This window comes from Spinacia oleracea, chromosome 1 (assembly GCF_020520425.1).
Source record: "Spinacia oleracea cultivar Varoflay chromosome 1, BTI_SOV_V1, whole genome shotgun sequence".
NCBI classification, from domain to species: domain Eukaryota; kingdom Viridiplantae; phylum Streptophyta; class Magnoliopsida; order Caryophyllales; family Amaranthaceae; genus Spinacia; species Spinacia oleracea.
In genome coordinates this window covers 131,708,889-131,726,654 of record NC_079487.1, presented here as the reverse complement: position 1 = coordinate 131,726,654, position 17,766 = coordinate 131,708,889, and the positions used below count along the sequence as shown (strand labels likewise).

Genomic DNA, 17,766 nt, shown 5'->3' with positions numbered 1-17,766 from the left:
TCATTTTCAATCTATTTTAATCAACCATAAAAAAAAATTTAAAAAAAAAAAAAAAAAAGTCCCATCAATTTGCATAGTATTTTCCAAGAGTAAATCAAGCCTCAAATGTTAAAAGAAGTTGAAAAGAAGACAAAGAAATACATGTAAATAATTGCAATAAAATTTTGAATGACCCATTCTCCCTCTCCCCATAATGGAGATAGAGCTCCCAAGAAAAAGTTAATTTCTTCCATTTTCCTCTTTTTGCAAGGTGTATTCATCAATGTGCATGACTGCTGCTCCACTTATCTCCACATTGATAGCAAAATTCATTACGACACCTGAATCACAAAGACGAAAAATAAAATTGTTTATTAACCGTTTTGATCATACTCCGTAGTAAATACTGACTATTAAGTTAATCTATAGCAATACATTAATAATTTAGAGGATGTGCGTTTGTGATTGACCTTGTATATAAAATGATTCTATCAAATAGATAGATACCTCAATCTTACTACTGCTTATAAATTATCACCAAACAAATACTATTAATTAGACCAAGACCTTAATTTCATATAGAGCATGGAGTATAAAATTGACATTTAACAACATAACATTTTCTAAAACAACTTTACAAAATGGATTAGAAAACCTAACCTGCAAGTAATATGAAGACAACCATCAGTCTTCTCCACGTAAATCCTACAATTAGGGCATCTCCTCCATTGTTTACCCTTAGCAAGCTTCATCACCATTATATCCTCCTTCTCTCTCTCATCTTTCCCCAACACATCAAACTCTTCGCAAGTTACGCCGTCATGCCACGGAACTTTGCACCTTGCACAAAACAACCTCCTGCAATTGGGACACTCGGATTCTCTCACCTCCACCCCACCATCATCCACCATTAAAACAGAGCAATTCTTGTATGGACAGTAAAATTTCTGACCCCCAGGAATCATTGCTTCAAAAAGAGCATTTTCCCACCTCACAAACACTTCCTTGGCTAAAATTGACCTGCAATTTTCTGGTTCTATAGATAGCTTGCAGTTGGGATCAGGGCATTTTACCATATCACAGTTTTCCCTAATCTTCGATGCGACGTACTTGATTATGCAATCAGTGCAAAATGAATGATTACAATTTGTTAATCCGTTGAAAATATCTGAATTTTGCTTGTAATCCATGCAAATTCCACAGAAAATGAGTTGGGATTCAGACGATTCACCCCTCTCTCTGTTTTCATAATTCTCATCCTCTGTTTTTGTGGTTGGAAACAGAAAGTTCTCATGAATTGAAGGAATTGAAGAAGAGGAGAAAAGAGCTTCTTGAAGGTGTAATTCTTCAGCGTATTTCTCATCCGATATCGGAAGGGGTTCATCGTTGAGTAATGCTAAAAGATAAGCTTCATCAACAAACAAATCCATATTTGATGAAGAAGCCATTGATGATTTCCTTGTTTTTAACTTCCAATTCAAAGAATATATAAAAACATATATAAATATTACGAGTAGTACAATTTTCCATGTACTCCATAGTGAGTAATTAATTCTGTATTGACTAGTATTTTTTGGAAAGGGTTGTTTAAATTCAATTCAAAGAATCAAAGGGTCACTAAACGTTTTTTGTGACCTTCCAAATTTCAGCTTTTAATATGTCTGGCACTTCCAATTTTAAATTTGTCTACCCGAGATTTTTGGAGAATGAGAATAGGTGAAGATAAGATGTTCAGTCTTCAATCTTCATGAACGTTATGCTAGTGTTTTGTTCACTTACTCATTTGTGCTTAAGTTTTTCATATAAATATCCCGCCCAAAACCGTTAGCATACTTTTTCCTTTTTTGGGACAAGAACTATCTAGTTTAGTTGAACTAGCTTTTGAGCCCGTTCATAGAACGGGCGGTTATATAGTAGTTGTTCAGTTGTCTTTTGAAGTTTTAATTAGCGAGTACATTTGATTTTTGGTAATATATGAATTAAATAAAGGTATAATTTGAAAGTTGGAAAAATATAAAAATTATATGTTGAATAAATATTGGATGTTAAAGGGGTGGACTGGAAGAGACTAATGAATTTGATGTTGAATAAGGAAAATAGAGTGGAAGAGGCAATAAAAGTTGTAAACCATAGAAACAATAAAGAAAAATTGAAAAAAAAAAAAAACAAAAACAAAATGATGAATAAAAGGAAAGATGTCACATGGCTTCTAATAATTTATGGTGTTTCTTTTATTAGAAGTACTAGGTATAGATTACTCCTAATAAAAAATTATAAAATTAACACATTAAGGCGGAAAATGCAGAAAGGGAGAAAATGATTAGTTGAATTATTTTGTTTAACTGTATACCGGATATGGGCCGGTCCACATTACAAAGCCTAGCATTTTACTTCAAACTTGGAACGAGAAGTAAAAGAGTTAGATGGTAGTTTATTTATCATTTATAAACACGTCATTGCGAATTCATCCCCTTCTAGTTTCTTCGAATTAAATTTTCATTTGATGGTGTTAAAAGAGGAAGCTCCGCCACAAGTTTGGAGTTTGTTATTTGTCGTTATCTCAAAGGAGCGTCTTAACTGACGGAGGTCGGGAGTCAAGGCTCTTTACCCGGAGAATTCCCCTATATTTGCAGAACTTTGGCACTCTGAGAAGGATCCAAAAGTGTCATGGTGATGGGTTGCAAAAATCATATTATTGAATTGAAGGGGATAATTGGGTGGTTTTCAACTCGATAAACCGGATTTGACAGTTCCCGTGAGAGATTAGGGATTTAGGGGGCTCGTCGAGGACGCTAGCCGGAATATATCGAATTTAGATTCATTTCGATCATTCATTGTCACCGGGAATCCAATCAAACAACTACTTTCTTGGCGGGCAAAAGAAAACTCTCATCCTAATATGTCAGTATAATTTTCGTCTATCTTTCTTACTCCCTCCGTCCCAAAATAGTTGTTACACTCTCCTGGGCACACAGTTTAATGCGATAAGTAGTAGTGTGGTTATCAATTGTTATTTTATTGAAAAAGTAGATGTGATAGGAGTTACTGGGGTATTATTTTAATTGATGAGAGGGGGTGTGGGGACAAAAAAAAATTAGTGGGAAGAGAGAGACAATATAATAATTGTAGGGTCATTCCAAATTTAAAAGTGTAACAACTAATCTGGAACGGACGAAAAAAGAAAGTGTAACAGGAGGGAGTATATTGTATGTACTTCACTAGTTCTTTTTAAAATGTTGAATCTAAAATCAATTGTAAGTTTATAACCTATATTTTAAGCAAACGTTTCTTCAATCTTCTCCCTTCATAGCCTCCGAACCTACGGGCTACGGAGTAGTAACTAAAGATGTTTTACCGACATAAAAAAAATTCTTCCCTAAAACTTTAAACTCGAAAGCCTAGACACTACGTACTACGTATATAAATTAGTAGGACTTAATTAGTACAAGAACTTTAAAGATAGTGCTTTATTTTGAATGCAATCGGGCCTCTAGTTGAAAGGGGTTGTCATCAATAATGATCAAATAGATCTATCGATAGTAAGGCGTGATGTGAAACTGAATTGGAAGGTTGAAGTTGCAATACAATATATGTGGGATACCTATGAATTATGATGGGAGGAATATTATGATTGCATGATGGGGTCTTTATATGTCCGTCCATACTATATCGCATGGCCTACCACCAATGTTTTACATCATTACTGATTAATGGTTTCCCTCCGACTAATAGGTATGTATCTTACTATCTTATCATGGTAAAGTATGGTCAATATTCAACAAGCTGTTTTATGCTTCCGTATACTATATGAAATTAGATCGAAACTGAAATAGAGTACCCGACGTCAACCTGATCTATTCAGTGGCGGAGCCAGGAATTTTTTTTTGGGGTGTCGGCAGTGACGTTCCCAGGATTTTTAGAGTATTGTGTCGGGTTCCTCCACAACACACAATATATTACTAAAAAAAGTATCGTCCTTAAATTAATCAATATTCATATGTGTGGTGAAAACTGAAAAGAATAACTTAATTAAAGGGAGGGGTTTAAATTCAAAACTATAAGAGACCAGTTGTTTCTAAATACTGCTCCCTTAAGATAATTCCCCTGTAGTTATTCAAAATTCTAACAGAACGGTAGTTTCTAAAGACAGTTCTCTTAGGATTATCTCTATAGTAAACTCAGCTCTTACGTAGGGAGCGGGTGTTTTTATGTATAAGCTAAGAGATCGGTTCTCTATAACAACAGGTCTCTTAGCTCTCAGCTATAAGTTTTTTTTTCCCTGTTTTTTTTGGGGTTCGGTGGACCCCCCATGCACCTATCTAGCTCCGCCACTGGATCTATTATGAAATGAACTAAACACTCAAGAAAGCGTCAAAATTTCGACCGCAAAAGATGGTAAAATGGCGTTTTTTGTCGTTAAAAAATTTACCGGCCAAAAGTAGTCGGTAAAGAATTGTCGGTGATATTCTGGTCGGCGTTTTGCCAAATTCCGACTAAAAAGTAGTCGGTAAAAAAAAGTTTCTAACATCTTCAACGGTAAGCTAATTTCTAAATTAGCTTGTCATGCCACATAATATTTCAAGCTACTTCCCTTTCTAGCTAGTTAATACCCTAATAGTTAGCTACTAGCTTGATATTTAATGTAGTCATGTTTGTCAATTAATATTTTAATTTTATTTAATTTAATATTATTTCATTGTCCAAGTTTTTTGAAGCAAATTAGCTAGCTTAAATAAGCTAATTTGTTTGGTCAAGCTAATTTATCATTTCAACTCCAATGGTCAAGCTTGAAATTTCTAAAAATTACAAGCAAGTCGATCCCTAGCTACAACCATTGGAGATGCTCTTAGAGCATCTCCAATGGTTGAGCATCTCCAATGGTTGTAGCTAGGGACTAGCTTGAAATTTATAAAAGTTTCAAGCTAATAGCTAGACCATTGGAGTGAAATAAATAAATTAGCTTGGCCGTTTAAGCTAATTTGCTTGACAACTACTCCATTGATTACCAAATAATTAATTGACAAGTGGGACAAATGAGACCAATTTAAATAACAAGCCAATTGCTAACAATTGGAGTACAAATTAGCTAGACAATGTAATAGCTTGAAATCTTATGTGGCATAACAAATTAATTGTCAAATTAGCTTACTATTAGAGATGCTCTAAGAGCATCTCCAATCGTTGTAGCTAGGGATTATCTTGCAATTTTTAAAAATTCCAAGCTACTAACTTCACCATTGGGGTTCAAATGATGAATTAGCTTGGCCAAGCAAATTAACTAATTTGCTTGAAAAAAATTGGCCAAAGAAATAATATTAAATAAAATTATATTTAAAATATTGATTGACAAATATGACTATATTAATATCAAGTCAGTAGCTATTAGCTAACCATTGGGGTACCAACTAGTTAAAAAGAGAAATAGCTTGATATATTATGTGACATGACAAGCTAATTTAGAAATTAGCTTACCATTAAAGATGCTCTAACACATGCAATTTAATGGTGGATGTAAAAATAAGTTTCTAACGCATGCAATTCAATATGTGAATTTAAAGCAAGGCTGGCACCATGGACCTTATTTCTAAGTTACTAATACATGCAATTCAATGGTGCATGTATAGATTGTCGATCATAAAGACCAAACACTAATCAATATAGACAAATCAATCTAATCCAGCCCAAGTTTTAAGTATTGTCTAAACTAATTATAATAAAGCTAACGAACATCCGTATACTTGTGAAATTAAATTATTAAGGCACAACTGCACAAGCTAGGGCCAAAAAGGAGAAGCTACAACAAATATTTCTTTGTTTATTTATTTTGGTAATGGGAATTGTAATGGGGAAGTATTTTCGGATATTAGATATGTGTGGACAAATGCATATCATAGCAAAAGACAAAATAAGAAAAATGACAAAAAAGAAATTAAATTGTACTTTTTTAAACAAAAATGGTAATTTTTTTTAACTGAATGGTACTTTTTTTTACAGAATTGTACTTTTTTAACATAAATGGTACTTCCTTTTTTGTCTTTTAGCTATTTGTCTTTTAGCTGATATGTGTGTTGCCACACATATCTGATATCCGAAAAAACAACCTCGATTGTAATCGGGGAAGAGCCAAAATGTGTGATCCCAAAACAACTGGTTTTTAGTTTTTACTGGATTTTTGTTGTATAATTCCACGTGAGAGTAATAGGCAATGGCAGTAACCTAACCACACTACCAGTCCACAGTCCACAGTTAGTCAGTCACTAAAGAAAGTCCATTATGCACACGTGAGCTGTTTCTTGAGGTTGGCGCATTTTTTTTGCGTAGTCGTCGTCAACCTCTAACTTTAATGGAGTACGAGTTGTTCCTTTATTTGGCAGCCACTAATCAAAACCATAAGAGTTTTTTTTACTGTTGTTCCTCACGTGGATAATGCATTAGGTATCGGATTTGTGATTTTCAAGTACAAAGTTCTTTTTTTTACCATAATTTTGGTTTATGAACAATGCATCAGGTATCGGATTTATGATTTTCATGCTTTTATAATCACTCTAACATGCGGTTGAGAAAGATTATTGTATGGCTCATAGTTTCATACATACCTGATTATAGGTATGTACAGTTCGCAACAACAAGCTAAATGTAACCAAAACATATATTTATATATAGATAAAATATTTATCAATTTTGAAACAAGCTAAATGTAACCAAAAAATATATTTATATATAGATGGAATATTTATCAAATTTGAAACAAGCTAAATGTGACCAAAAAAATATATTTTGAGGAAGAAAATTAAAGGAGTAGTGAATAATCATTGGGTTTTTCTTTTGGCCTTCCCTTTTTTGGAGATGAGGTAATGAGGTATGGTATCTAGAATAGTAAATTGGTTTTTTGAACTTCACATGTTGACATATAAACAAACATAATAATTGTGGGTACAGATAATTATATTGCACCCGTGTATTTCTTTCACACCGGAATATTCTCACAGAAAGTTAGCCAGAGTTATATCAAAGGTTCATTCAAGAATCAAATTGCTAGTTATATCAAAGGTTCATTCAAGAATCAAATATTAGCTAGTATTGTATTCCAGGCTCTACTTGTATCAACATTTCGTAACAATTAACAACGTAATATTATACTTTGAGTAATAACATATTTTCCAAAGTGTTTACGGTTTGTTTGGTATTCAACGGTAAATGATGCTAATAAAAATAAACTTAACTGTTCAGTTGGAGGGCGGAAATGCGTGAAAATTAAAATTTATGAAGAAAAACACAAGTTTTGGATGAGATTCCATTACCAATTTACCATGTACAATATATTGATGATACATTCCCAGCAAAATTACACTTAGATTCATTTTCATTCCTAATCTAGCAAACATAACGTACGGGCTATCAAAATCTAGCAAACATAACGTACGGGCTATCAAAATCTAGCAAACATAACGGGCTATCAAAATCTAGCAAATAAGAACTTCTAAATTTGAGTAGAATGGTCTTGGACCATGTACATCCCTAATCTCTAAATTTCTAGTTGACACATACGGAGTATACCAACAATGATCAACAAGCTTACAAGGTTAGATGGATAACATGATTACCTTGTTAGAAATATATATTCCGTACAACGCTAAAGTAAGTATTTCGTAGTATATATACTCGTAATTTAATTTGAATTTAGTTATCACTTTTGTACAATAAATTAAGCTAAGTGACCCTTCAGAAAAGCCATAAAAGCTATATCAAGATGACTATTAAGTTATCAAATTAGCAACTCAAATTATACGCTATGATAATTTGGGTGAACGAGAGTAAAAGTGTAACACTCCATTTAAGTAAAACTAGTTTTTTTTTTTCCGTTCTACGCACGTGCTTTTTCTATGGAAAATTATCTAAAGAAAAATGATAAATTGTCCTATTATAATTATAATTATAATTTCAACATAACACAATGAATGACACGGAGAATTACATGGACTTGCGATGAATTAGTAAACAACATACTCCTCTATTATATCACAATACGAGAAGATCAATCCTAAAATTAAGTGAATTGATCTTCATATTAAATCTCAATATTTTCCTTGTAAGAAAATAAAAGGAACAATGAATCTCTTTAAAAAAATAGGAAAAATAGAAACAATTACTATTATTATATTTACTCCGGAGTAACATATACGGAGTACTACTTTGTGAATTACAAAAGCATATGCATTTCCGATTATGAAATTAAAGAAATAAATGCTACGAGTAGTACCAAAAGCTGCCATTTTAATCTCTCTTTTTTTGGTATTGTACTAAATGCAAATATACAATGCATCAATACTCTCTATTAAGCAAGCTAGAGTTTGGAGGCTACCGATTTTCGATCCTTTGTCATCTCCGAGCCCGATGTTGCAACCGGTTAAAGTATCCTTTGAAACAATCACAAAATATCGTCTTCAATTTGATTCCCAATTTTTTCAATGTCAATACTTCTTACTTTTCGCAACCTAACTGCTAATGCCATGAAATGTACATTATGACACCCTTCTCAACCCATCTAATCAAATCCTTTAACATTCCTTCATAACCTCATATGTTCTTGCAAATCCTAAAAGAGTTGTCGACCTAACTTGCAATATTAAAATCTAGCAATTATACATCACCTCAATGTTAGGAAAATGTAGATCGCTGCGAAAGTAATTGCAAGCCTATAAAAGTCTCCTCACCCCCGCATTTATAACCATGTATGCAATTGAAAAAAAATTGACCGATAAAGTTTATCGATCACGATGATAGAATCAACAAAAAACATTACCTCATAAAGAACAACCTATATTTTAGGAATAAAACAAACCAAAAGTAAGAAGGAAATCACAAAATTTTATAGTCATTCCATCAGTTAAAAAGTGGATTGATACATTGAACATGAATGATTAAATCAACAAATACTCATCTTATATAGGACAATAAAGTTATCAAGAAATGTGAAAGATGAAAAGATTAGGAATACCAATGATATGACTTATTAAGAAAAATAAGCACGTAGTAATTAAACCTATAAATTATAACCGTTTTATATTATTTGGGGTAAAACTTAATACAATATTTAATGAGGGGGTTAAACTTAAAATAAAGCTGAAGAGATTTACGTACTTAATACAAGAATTAAATAGAGTATTGATTTGTAAGGTAGAAGAAGGGGAATGAAGAAGAAGGGATTAGATCAGTAACCAAAGCTTGGTTGAAATTGGAAAAAGAAAGGAAGAAATGGAGGGAGGAAATTAGAGTGTGACACGTGGACATAGTGGTTTCGGTTTTTAAATGCTAGGTATAGATATTCAATCACTCCAACTTAAGTCAAATACAGAGTAGTTACACAAAAGAATAATTTGAAAATGAAATTTGTTGGAGCCAAAGTAAAATAAAAAGAAACAGAGGATCCCACCCACCATCTCTTTACAAATTCTAATGTCGTCTCTAAGTAAACACACTCACATTCACCCCATTCCACAGTCTCCACACATTCTACTCTAAATTAACCCAAAACTTCCGTATAACCCCAAAATTATCTTCTCTCTAACAAAAAAAAATGACAATTTTTCTTTTCTCCATTTTCTCTCTCCTCTTTTCCCTCCTCCATAACTCACTTCCAGTACACTCATTTCCAACCTCTTCGAAACTAGAGGAAAGAACCTTCATCATTAGTGTTAATCACAATGCTAAACCATCTATTTTCCTTACCCACTATCACTGGTATCAATCCTCCTTGAACTCCCTTACCTCCAACCCCCCTTCCAAACAAGTCCTTCATACGTATGATACTGTTTTCCATGGCTTCTCCGCTCACCTTACGAATTATGAAGCTAACCTTCTGTCCAAACAATCTCACATTCTTTCACTTATTCCTGAACAAGTCCGGTCTCTCCATACTACCCGCTCGCCTCTCTTCCTCGGTCTCGAAACGACATCGTTGAACACCTCCTCGCTACTCGAAGAATCCGATTTCGGATCGGACCTTGTTATTGGTGTCATCGATACCGGTATATGGCCCGAACACCAGAGCTTTAATGACCGTAATCTTAACGCTATTCCTTCAAAATGGCGTGGTTCTTGCCCTAGTGATTTTCCTTGTAATAGAAAGATTGTTGGGGCTAAGTTATTCTCAGAGGGGTATGAAGCTACCAATGGTAGAATGAATGCCTCGTCGGAGTTCCGTTCCCCGCGGGACTCGGATGGGCATGGGACTCACACTGCCTCTATCGCCGCCGGTAGGTACGTCTTTCCGGCAGACACTTTAGGTTATGCTAAAGGGGTGGCCGCGGGGATGGCTCCCAAGGCGAGGTTGGCAGTGTACAAAGTATGCTGGACTTCAGGGTGTTATGACTCTGACATTCTAAAAGCATTTGATGAAGCTGTCAAAGATGGAGTAGATGTTATCTCTTTGTCGGTTGGAGGTGTAGTTGTGCCATATTATCTAGATTCTATTGCAATCGCTGCTTTTAGGGCTGTTCAAAACGGGGTTTTCGTGTCGGCGTCGGCCGGAAATGGTGGGCCCGGGGGCTCTTCAGTGACGAATGTAGCACCTTGGGTGACTACAGTTGGTGCAGGTTCAATTGATAGGGATTTTCCTGCTGAGGTAGTGTTAGGAAATGGAAGGAGGATTCCTGGGGTGAGTGTTTATAGCGGACCCGGGCTTGAGCCCGGAAAGTTGTACCCGTTAGTGTATGCGGGTAACAGGGAGAGTGGTGATGGTGGCGGCGGTGGGGAGGGATATTCTGCTTCGTTGTGTTTGGATGGTTCGTTGGATCCGATTTTGGTGAGAGGGAAGATAGTGTTGTGTGATAGAGGGATTAATTCTAGAGTTGCTAAAGGAGAGGTGGTGAAAGAAGCTGGTGGAATTGGTATGATTATTGCTAATGCTGTGTTTGATGGTGAAGGGTTGGTGGCTGACTGCCACGTGGTACCCGCAACCTCCGTCGGCTCCGCCAATGGGGATATAATCCGAAAATACATTTCAAATAAATCTAAGAAATTATCTACGCCGACAGCGACAATCGTGTTCCGAGGGACACGTATCGGAATCCGACCCGCTCCGGTAGTGGCCGCATTCTCTGCTCGTGGTCCTAACCCGGAAACTCCTGAGATACTCAAGCCGGACTTAATTGCCCCGGGCTTGAATATCTTAGCCTCATGGACCGAACGGGTTGGCCCGTCGGGCTTAATCACAGACCGACGGAAGGCGAAGTTTAATATATTGTCAGGGACATCAATGGCTTGTCCACACGTATCGGGCCTCGCAGCGTTGCTAAAAGCAGCTCATCCCGATTGGAGCCCGGCTGCCGTACGGTCCGCCTTGATGACGACGGCATACACTCTCGACAACCAGGGAGGCATCATGAAAGACGAGTCGACCGGAAACGAGTCCACGGTAATGGATATCGGGGCAGGTCATGTCCACCCACAAAAGGCAATGGACCCGGGTTTAATCTATGACCTTACAACCTATGACTACATAGATTTCCTTTGCAACTCCAATTACACAACCAGCAACATAGAACTCATAGCCCCAAAAAAGGCCAATTGCCGTGGCGCGAAACGGGCGGGTCATGTGGGTAACTTAAATTACCCTTCATTATCATACGTTTTCGTACAATATGGAAAACATAAGATGTCTAGTCATTCAATAAGGATCGCCACTAATGTCGGCGACCCAGACTCGGTTTATCGTGTCAAAATCATCCCACCAACAGGCACAAACGTGACAGTAGAACCCGAACAGCTCAGTTTCAGACGCGTGGGTCAGAAACTGAACTTCTTGGTTCGGGTTCAAGTGGAGGCGATGAAACTATCAGCAGGATCATCTAGCACAATAAGTGGTGCAATAATATGGTCTGATGGTAAACACAGTGTGACAAGTCCAATAGTTGTAACAATGCAGGAGCCACTTTAGGTATATATGTACCATTTCTAGTTGAGTATTTATTTTTTGGTCTCAGAAAGTCAGAATCATAGAAGTTTGATGTATAAAAAAAAAATGGGAGTTTCAAGTGTAAGTGTGAGTGTGAGTATAATTATGAGAATCTCTGCAGGGTGTTTTCCACTTCAGAAAACAAGTGAATGAAGAGGAGTTTCTATCTGTATCTTGGTTGTTGTAACTTGTAACAGAATCTAGAATTATAACAATAATTATTTACTACTCCGTATGGAGTATATGGAGTAGTATTTTTATTATTATTTGGTGTAAAATTATGCAAAGTTCTGTTTTTGGTGTATGAAAGCATATTAGAAGAGATAGCAAAAACAAACATAGAAAAAAACAAAGTACTGTGGTTTTTTAAATTTTTATGTGTATATGGAGCAGCCTTGTTTTTTGTGTAGCAAGCTAACAATAATGAGTTTGGTGGAAGGTTGTGTTGTGTTGGTTGGCTGCATCTGTTAAGAGGAAAACATATCATTTGGCTTAACATTGCATGTGAGTAACTAGTACGAGTACTCCACTAACATTAATATGCAACACCATTAGGTTAGGGACCAAAATAATAACATTACTACTTAGTGACTTGTGTAGTTGGGTTTGTTTTGCTTTCGCAAATCCGCGACTAACAAGGTTATAATGGGTGAAATGGGTTTAGATCTTCTAGAGTTCTAAAATAATTTTACAAGGCAGAGTTTGAGTAATATTAACCATTGTATGAAAAATCAATGGCTCATATACTCCTTTTCAAAATCTCCCCTATTTTTTTATCATCAATATGAGCCATTGATTTTAAAATGTATGATTTAGATATAACTGTACCTTGTAAAGTTTTATTAAAACTTTAGAGTATCTGAACTCGATGAAATGTTAATTATATCCGGGCTTATAGAGAAAATTGTATGTAGACATGAGTTGAAGGAATTATTAACTTTGTTAGTCGGTTGTCTACTTGAACTGTATATGGTGGGACTTTGGAAGCAAGCCTCATCATATTTTTGGTTCAATTGAGAAGACAATAGAATGTCCATTGAACCAAAAGCATCAGAAAAATGAAGTTTGAATATTCAATGTTCCGTTTCCATATGATTTTTACGATTATTATTTGCACTGTAATTAAGAAATTTTATTGGGATGTGATGATGGGAGTAACAAGTAGAAAAATAAGTGGCTATAAATTTTCCAACAATGTAAGTGAATGAAAATTAATATTAAAGTATTATGAGTGGGTAAGTTTGTTGGACTCTCATACTCCGTAATAAATTATTACAAGTTGTATGTTGTGGTGGTTCAAATGAAGGTGTAAATGTAAACTTTTATGTGCCAAATTGGAATAAAGTGGAGCGTAAATAACTGGAACGAAAAAAATACTAAAATTTGAAATTATGACATATCCTAAAGACCCTCTATATTGATCATTAGGCCAACGGGTGATTGGTCTTTGATACAAATGGTGTATATACCATTAAAAATGTAATCCCCCGTAATTTTATTATATTTTAATTATATACTTTAACGTATATTTAATATATTTAAATGTAAATTTACGAATTTTAGAAATGAATATGTAATTGAAATATAATTATGTTATTACATTTTGAATATTTTAAATGATTTACGAAATCAAATGTATTTTTGAATTTTACGTTGAAACGAATTCGGATTTTGAAATCACGTTCTATTGGAATTAGAAAGCAAATCCTAAATACTATTCCTAGCCCAATTGGGCAAAGCCCAAACCAACAAAACCCATGTGACCATACTCCTTTCTCTTTTCTAATTCATGTAAAACAAAAATAAAACCCTATTCTCTTTCTCCTTCCTCATTCACGTGAAACATCAACAAAAAAAAAAAAAAAAAAAGAAACAAAGCTCTGCTCTTCGACACAGCAGCCCCAGCAACCACCTCCTCGCCGCGGCTCCTCCCTCGACGCCGGTGAGTCCTTCTCCCTCTCATTCGATCTCTCCTCCCCTTGTTCTTTCTTTCTTTTCTTTTCGTTCCTTTTCCCTCTGTTTCGTAGCTTAGCCTTGTCAATTTCGCAGCACCACCGCGCCCAGCCACCGTCGCCGTGAATTTCTGCCGCGCCCAGCCACCGTCGCCGGCGAACACCCCTGCCGTGAGCCACCGCCGTCCAGCCCTTCTCTCTCTCCTTAATCCTTGGTTATTTCTTAAACCCTAAGTAACTAATTATTTTAAATTAAAGCTTGTTAATTTAGATTATGTTCTTAAATTAAATTTGTAATTTTTATGGTAAATATGATTTTCAGATTTGATGTTGAGATTAAAAAACGAATTAATTTTCAGTTTTGATTAATTAAATATTGAGTTAGGGTTTATTCATGATGTATTAGTTTGAATTAAGTTTCTTGAATTAAAGTTAGGAGTCTTGTGGTTTAAGTTATAAATTTCAGATTTTTGCAAATTATATAATAAAGTTATTAATTTTCAGATTATCAAATTACTTTGAAATATTAATTTGGATTGTTTAAAGTACGAAATTCAAGGTTTTTATGAGTTTTAATCATGATAGGTTGAGTATGGATTATTGAATTGGTTGTTTTGAGATACTAGGAACGTAGATTGACCTTGGTGAAGCTTTTCAAATGAATTAATGTTGCTGAAAATTTAGAGTACGATGTTTGCAAAGTTTTCAACGAATTTCAATCACTGGTTCAATAACTATGATGCTAGGAAATCAAATGTTTAAGTTTTGATATTGGGGAGAGCTCTAAATATGTTTAGGATGCATTTAGAATGCTTTATTATGGTTACCAATGATTAGAAATTGATTGGTATTACTCGTTGGTTGTTTTAGGCGGAGAATTCTCTTTAGGCGACTTTTGAAAGTGTTAAGGTGGCCTATCAGTTTGTTTACACAAGGTACGTACATACCTGTGTGCTTGGAATGTGTGCTAATTGATGAAACCATGTTGAATCTTGTTGTTGAACTTGGTTATGTTGATATTATTGTTGAACTTGGTTATGTTGATATTATTGTTGAACTTGGTGATGTTGATATTATGGACGAACTGGGTTATATTGAATGTGCATGTTTAATATTGTTGGACAAACTTATTGAACTTATTTTGCACTATAAGAACTGTAACATGTTGGTATGGATGTTTGATACAAACATGTTGGTTGGGAACACTAGATTATTCTATATGATTGGGTTGGATCAATTGGTTGTCGTTCCCTTTCTATCTTTTCACTACTTTATAAGGGCGGAGGACCTTGTTTAGTAAGTTGAAACTTTATGCCTATATACAGGGTTGCTCATGGTTAAAGGAAAGGTTGGTTAAGTTGGAATGAGTCTTGATTGATGCTTTTTATGATCACTTACTTAATTCCAAGATAAAAACAGTTGTGAACAAATGTGAATTGTCTGTCTTATGTAATGGTTGAGTCATAACGGAATCTCAATTTGTAAATCATGTAAAGTGAAACTGAATAGCAATAGCTTTAGACTGTGCACGTCTGAAGTGACGGACAAACAGGAGTTGGGGTTCATGGTGGTAGCCCATGGCCTTTTCTGGGACCGGATTGATCACCGTGTCCTATTTTTATTTAAACGTTCCTCGATATCGCAGGTCACTGAGGTTACGGAGTCGCGCCCGTACCTCGTCTTCCTTAGTGAAGACTTCTGGATGGTCAACTCGGTCCATTGTCTATTTCAACTAAAATAATATTATGGTTATTAAGCCTAGCTTAGTCTAGTCAAGTATAATCGTCAATTTATTATGTTTCGTCTGTCCTTACTTATACTTATTAGTATCATGTTAGGGTTGTTGGTTTGATAGTATCATGCTAGGATTGTTGTTGTTTTAGTATGTAGTACTCAGCTTTGCTGATTACGTGCTTTGTTTGTGTGTGTTGATCATGGCTATGCCTTATTGATCCTGTGATGACCCATCTTTGGTGAGCAGTCTCTAAGGATCAATAAGCGTTGCCCATCTACAGGTTTGAAGATGATGCATCATTGGGATCGGGATTAGAGAGCTTGTAGTTCTGTTCGTTTAATTAAGTGATTTAATTTGTTAACTTGGATTTGAAATTTGTCGCACTATTCGTATTTCCTTAATTCAGTTAATTGGTTTGGACCTAATATGTAATAGACTATTTATGAACCTAAAAGTTAGTTTTATGTTTTCCGCTGCAAAATTCTGAATAAGCCGTAACGTTTTCACACGGGCGATAATACTTTGATAATTCCCTACAGTTATATTTAAAAAGAGGTTATTTTAGAAAATGGGAATTGTCGGGGTGTTACAAAGTGGTATCAGAGCTAAAGGTTTCACTGACATTTCGTGTCTACCTTTTATATCTTAGGCGCCTAACCAACTAATTAGTTATGTAAAAGTAATTTCACACTAGTGAATAAATTTAAAGTTATTAGCTAGAAATGTTTGAATTTATTTTAATATTGACTCTTGAATCGTGCTTTGAAATACGTTTTTATGCGAATAAATGTATTTCGATTCTTTTGAAATTTAAATTAATATTTCAAAAAAAAAAAAAAAAAAAAAAAAAAAAAAAAAAAAAAAAAAAAAATTTACTGCTGCTGCTGCTACAGTACCGTAAAAAAAAAAAAAAAAAAAAAAAAAAAAAAAAAAAAAAAATGATTTAATTATTTATCGTTTAATAATTATTCTTTTAATCAATCTAATTCTTATAAATCATTCTTGTTTATCCTTTTATGCTTCAATGTTTCATATACTATGATTATTTTGAGAGTTGGGTAGTATAGGAAAGGGCATATAGAATAGAAGCATTGTGCATGCATTATGTCAACATGATTGCAATTTCTCTACCTGCTAACTGTTGTGTCTTTCCTATGCATTGCGATTGATATATATTCTTACTTATCGTGTATTGTGGGATCATACGGTAAGTGAGAGTACTAATTACTAACATAGAAACTATGTTTAATTGTTATAGATCACTAATCATGTCTGGCATACAAGGAAATAGAATAGGGAGCAATTCTAACCCTATTGTTCTAAGCGATGATGAAAATGAAATGGATTACGAGTCTGACATTAACAGTTACACCAGCCATGAACTTGTTCTGCGTCGAGTTTTAAGAGCAGGAGAACCTGATAGTGATGATGAAGCCCTTCGTGAATTTGATCGTGCTAGAGGGCAAACTAGGGTCGATATTTATCAAGCTGTTTTGAGACCTGAAAGCGATTCGGAGCCTGAGTTTGAGCATGAATTTGGGTTTGAGTTCGAACAAGAATTTGAGTTTGAGTTCGAACATGAATTAGAGGTTGAACCTGAGTTTGAGTTTGAGCCCGAACATGAACCTGAACCTGAGCCTGAGCCAGAGGAAGCTAATCATCAATTTCAAGCTCTACGAAGATCCTCTAGGCCAAGAAAAGAAGCTTATTATTTTGATATGGATGACGATGATGAACTTAAATATGAGCTATTCACCCTAGAAGGTTATAGCGAGTCAAAGGACAAGTCTGATGATGTTTCCCTTTAGCTTTGCTTACATATTTAGTTGTGTGTGAGAAAATGTTGGTCAATCCGCCCAACCATAGTTATGTTTATATCGTAGAACCTTTTTACTTTATTTTGAGAACAGGTGTGTGTTAATATTTAGGATTGTTATTGACATTCTTCTGAGGAATAAAAGCTAGATTATTGACTATCTAAAAGATCAGAGTTTTACGGGCACGCAAGGGGAATGTTTTCTTTTATTCTAACTTATTATTCGTGATGATTGAAGTTATTCCTTGTCTCTCAGTTGAATGTTTTGCATGATTGTTCATTTCGTGTGCATTTTGAATGTTAATGTGATATTGCATTGCTAGAGGAC

General features: G+C 35.0%; 2 protein-coding genes across 2 annotated transcripts; one reads left to right on the top strand and one right to left on the bottom strand.

Annotated features, from left to right (window-relative positions):
* Window positions 1-134: 134 nt before the first annotated feature.
* Window positions 135-1,427, bottom strand: LOC110787147 (E3 ubiquitin-protein ligase RSL1-like). Its single transcript, XM_056834539.1, has 2 exons — window positions 640-1,427; window positions 135-320 (listed from the first exon to the last, which is right to left on the bottom strand). The coding sequence occupies exons 1-2, from the start codon at window positions 1,425-1,427 to the stop codon at window positions 260-262; spliced, it is 849 nt and encodes a 282-aa protein (XP_056690517.1). The 3' UTR covers window positions 135-259.
* Window positions 1,428-9,440: 8,013 nt separating this feature from the next.
* Window positions 9,441-12,198, top strand: LOC110787211 (subtilisin-like protease SBT1.5). The gene has a single exon (XM_021991796.2). It carries the CDS (start codon window positions 9,557-9,559, stop codon window positions 11,915-11,917), a length of 2,361 nt encoding a protein of 786 aa, XP_021847488.2. The 5' UTR covers window positions 9,441-9,556; the 3' UTR covers window positions 11,918-12,198.
* The last annotated feature ends 5,568 nt before the right edge of the window (window positions 12,199-17,766 follow it).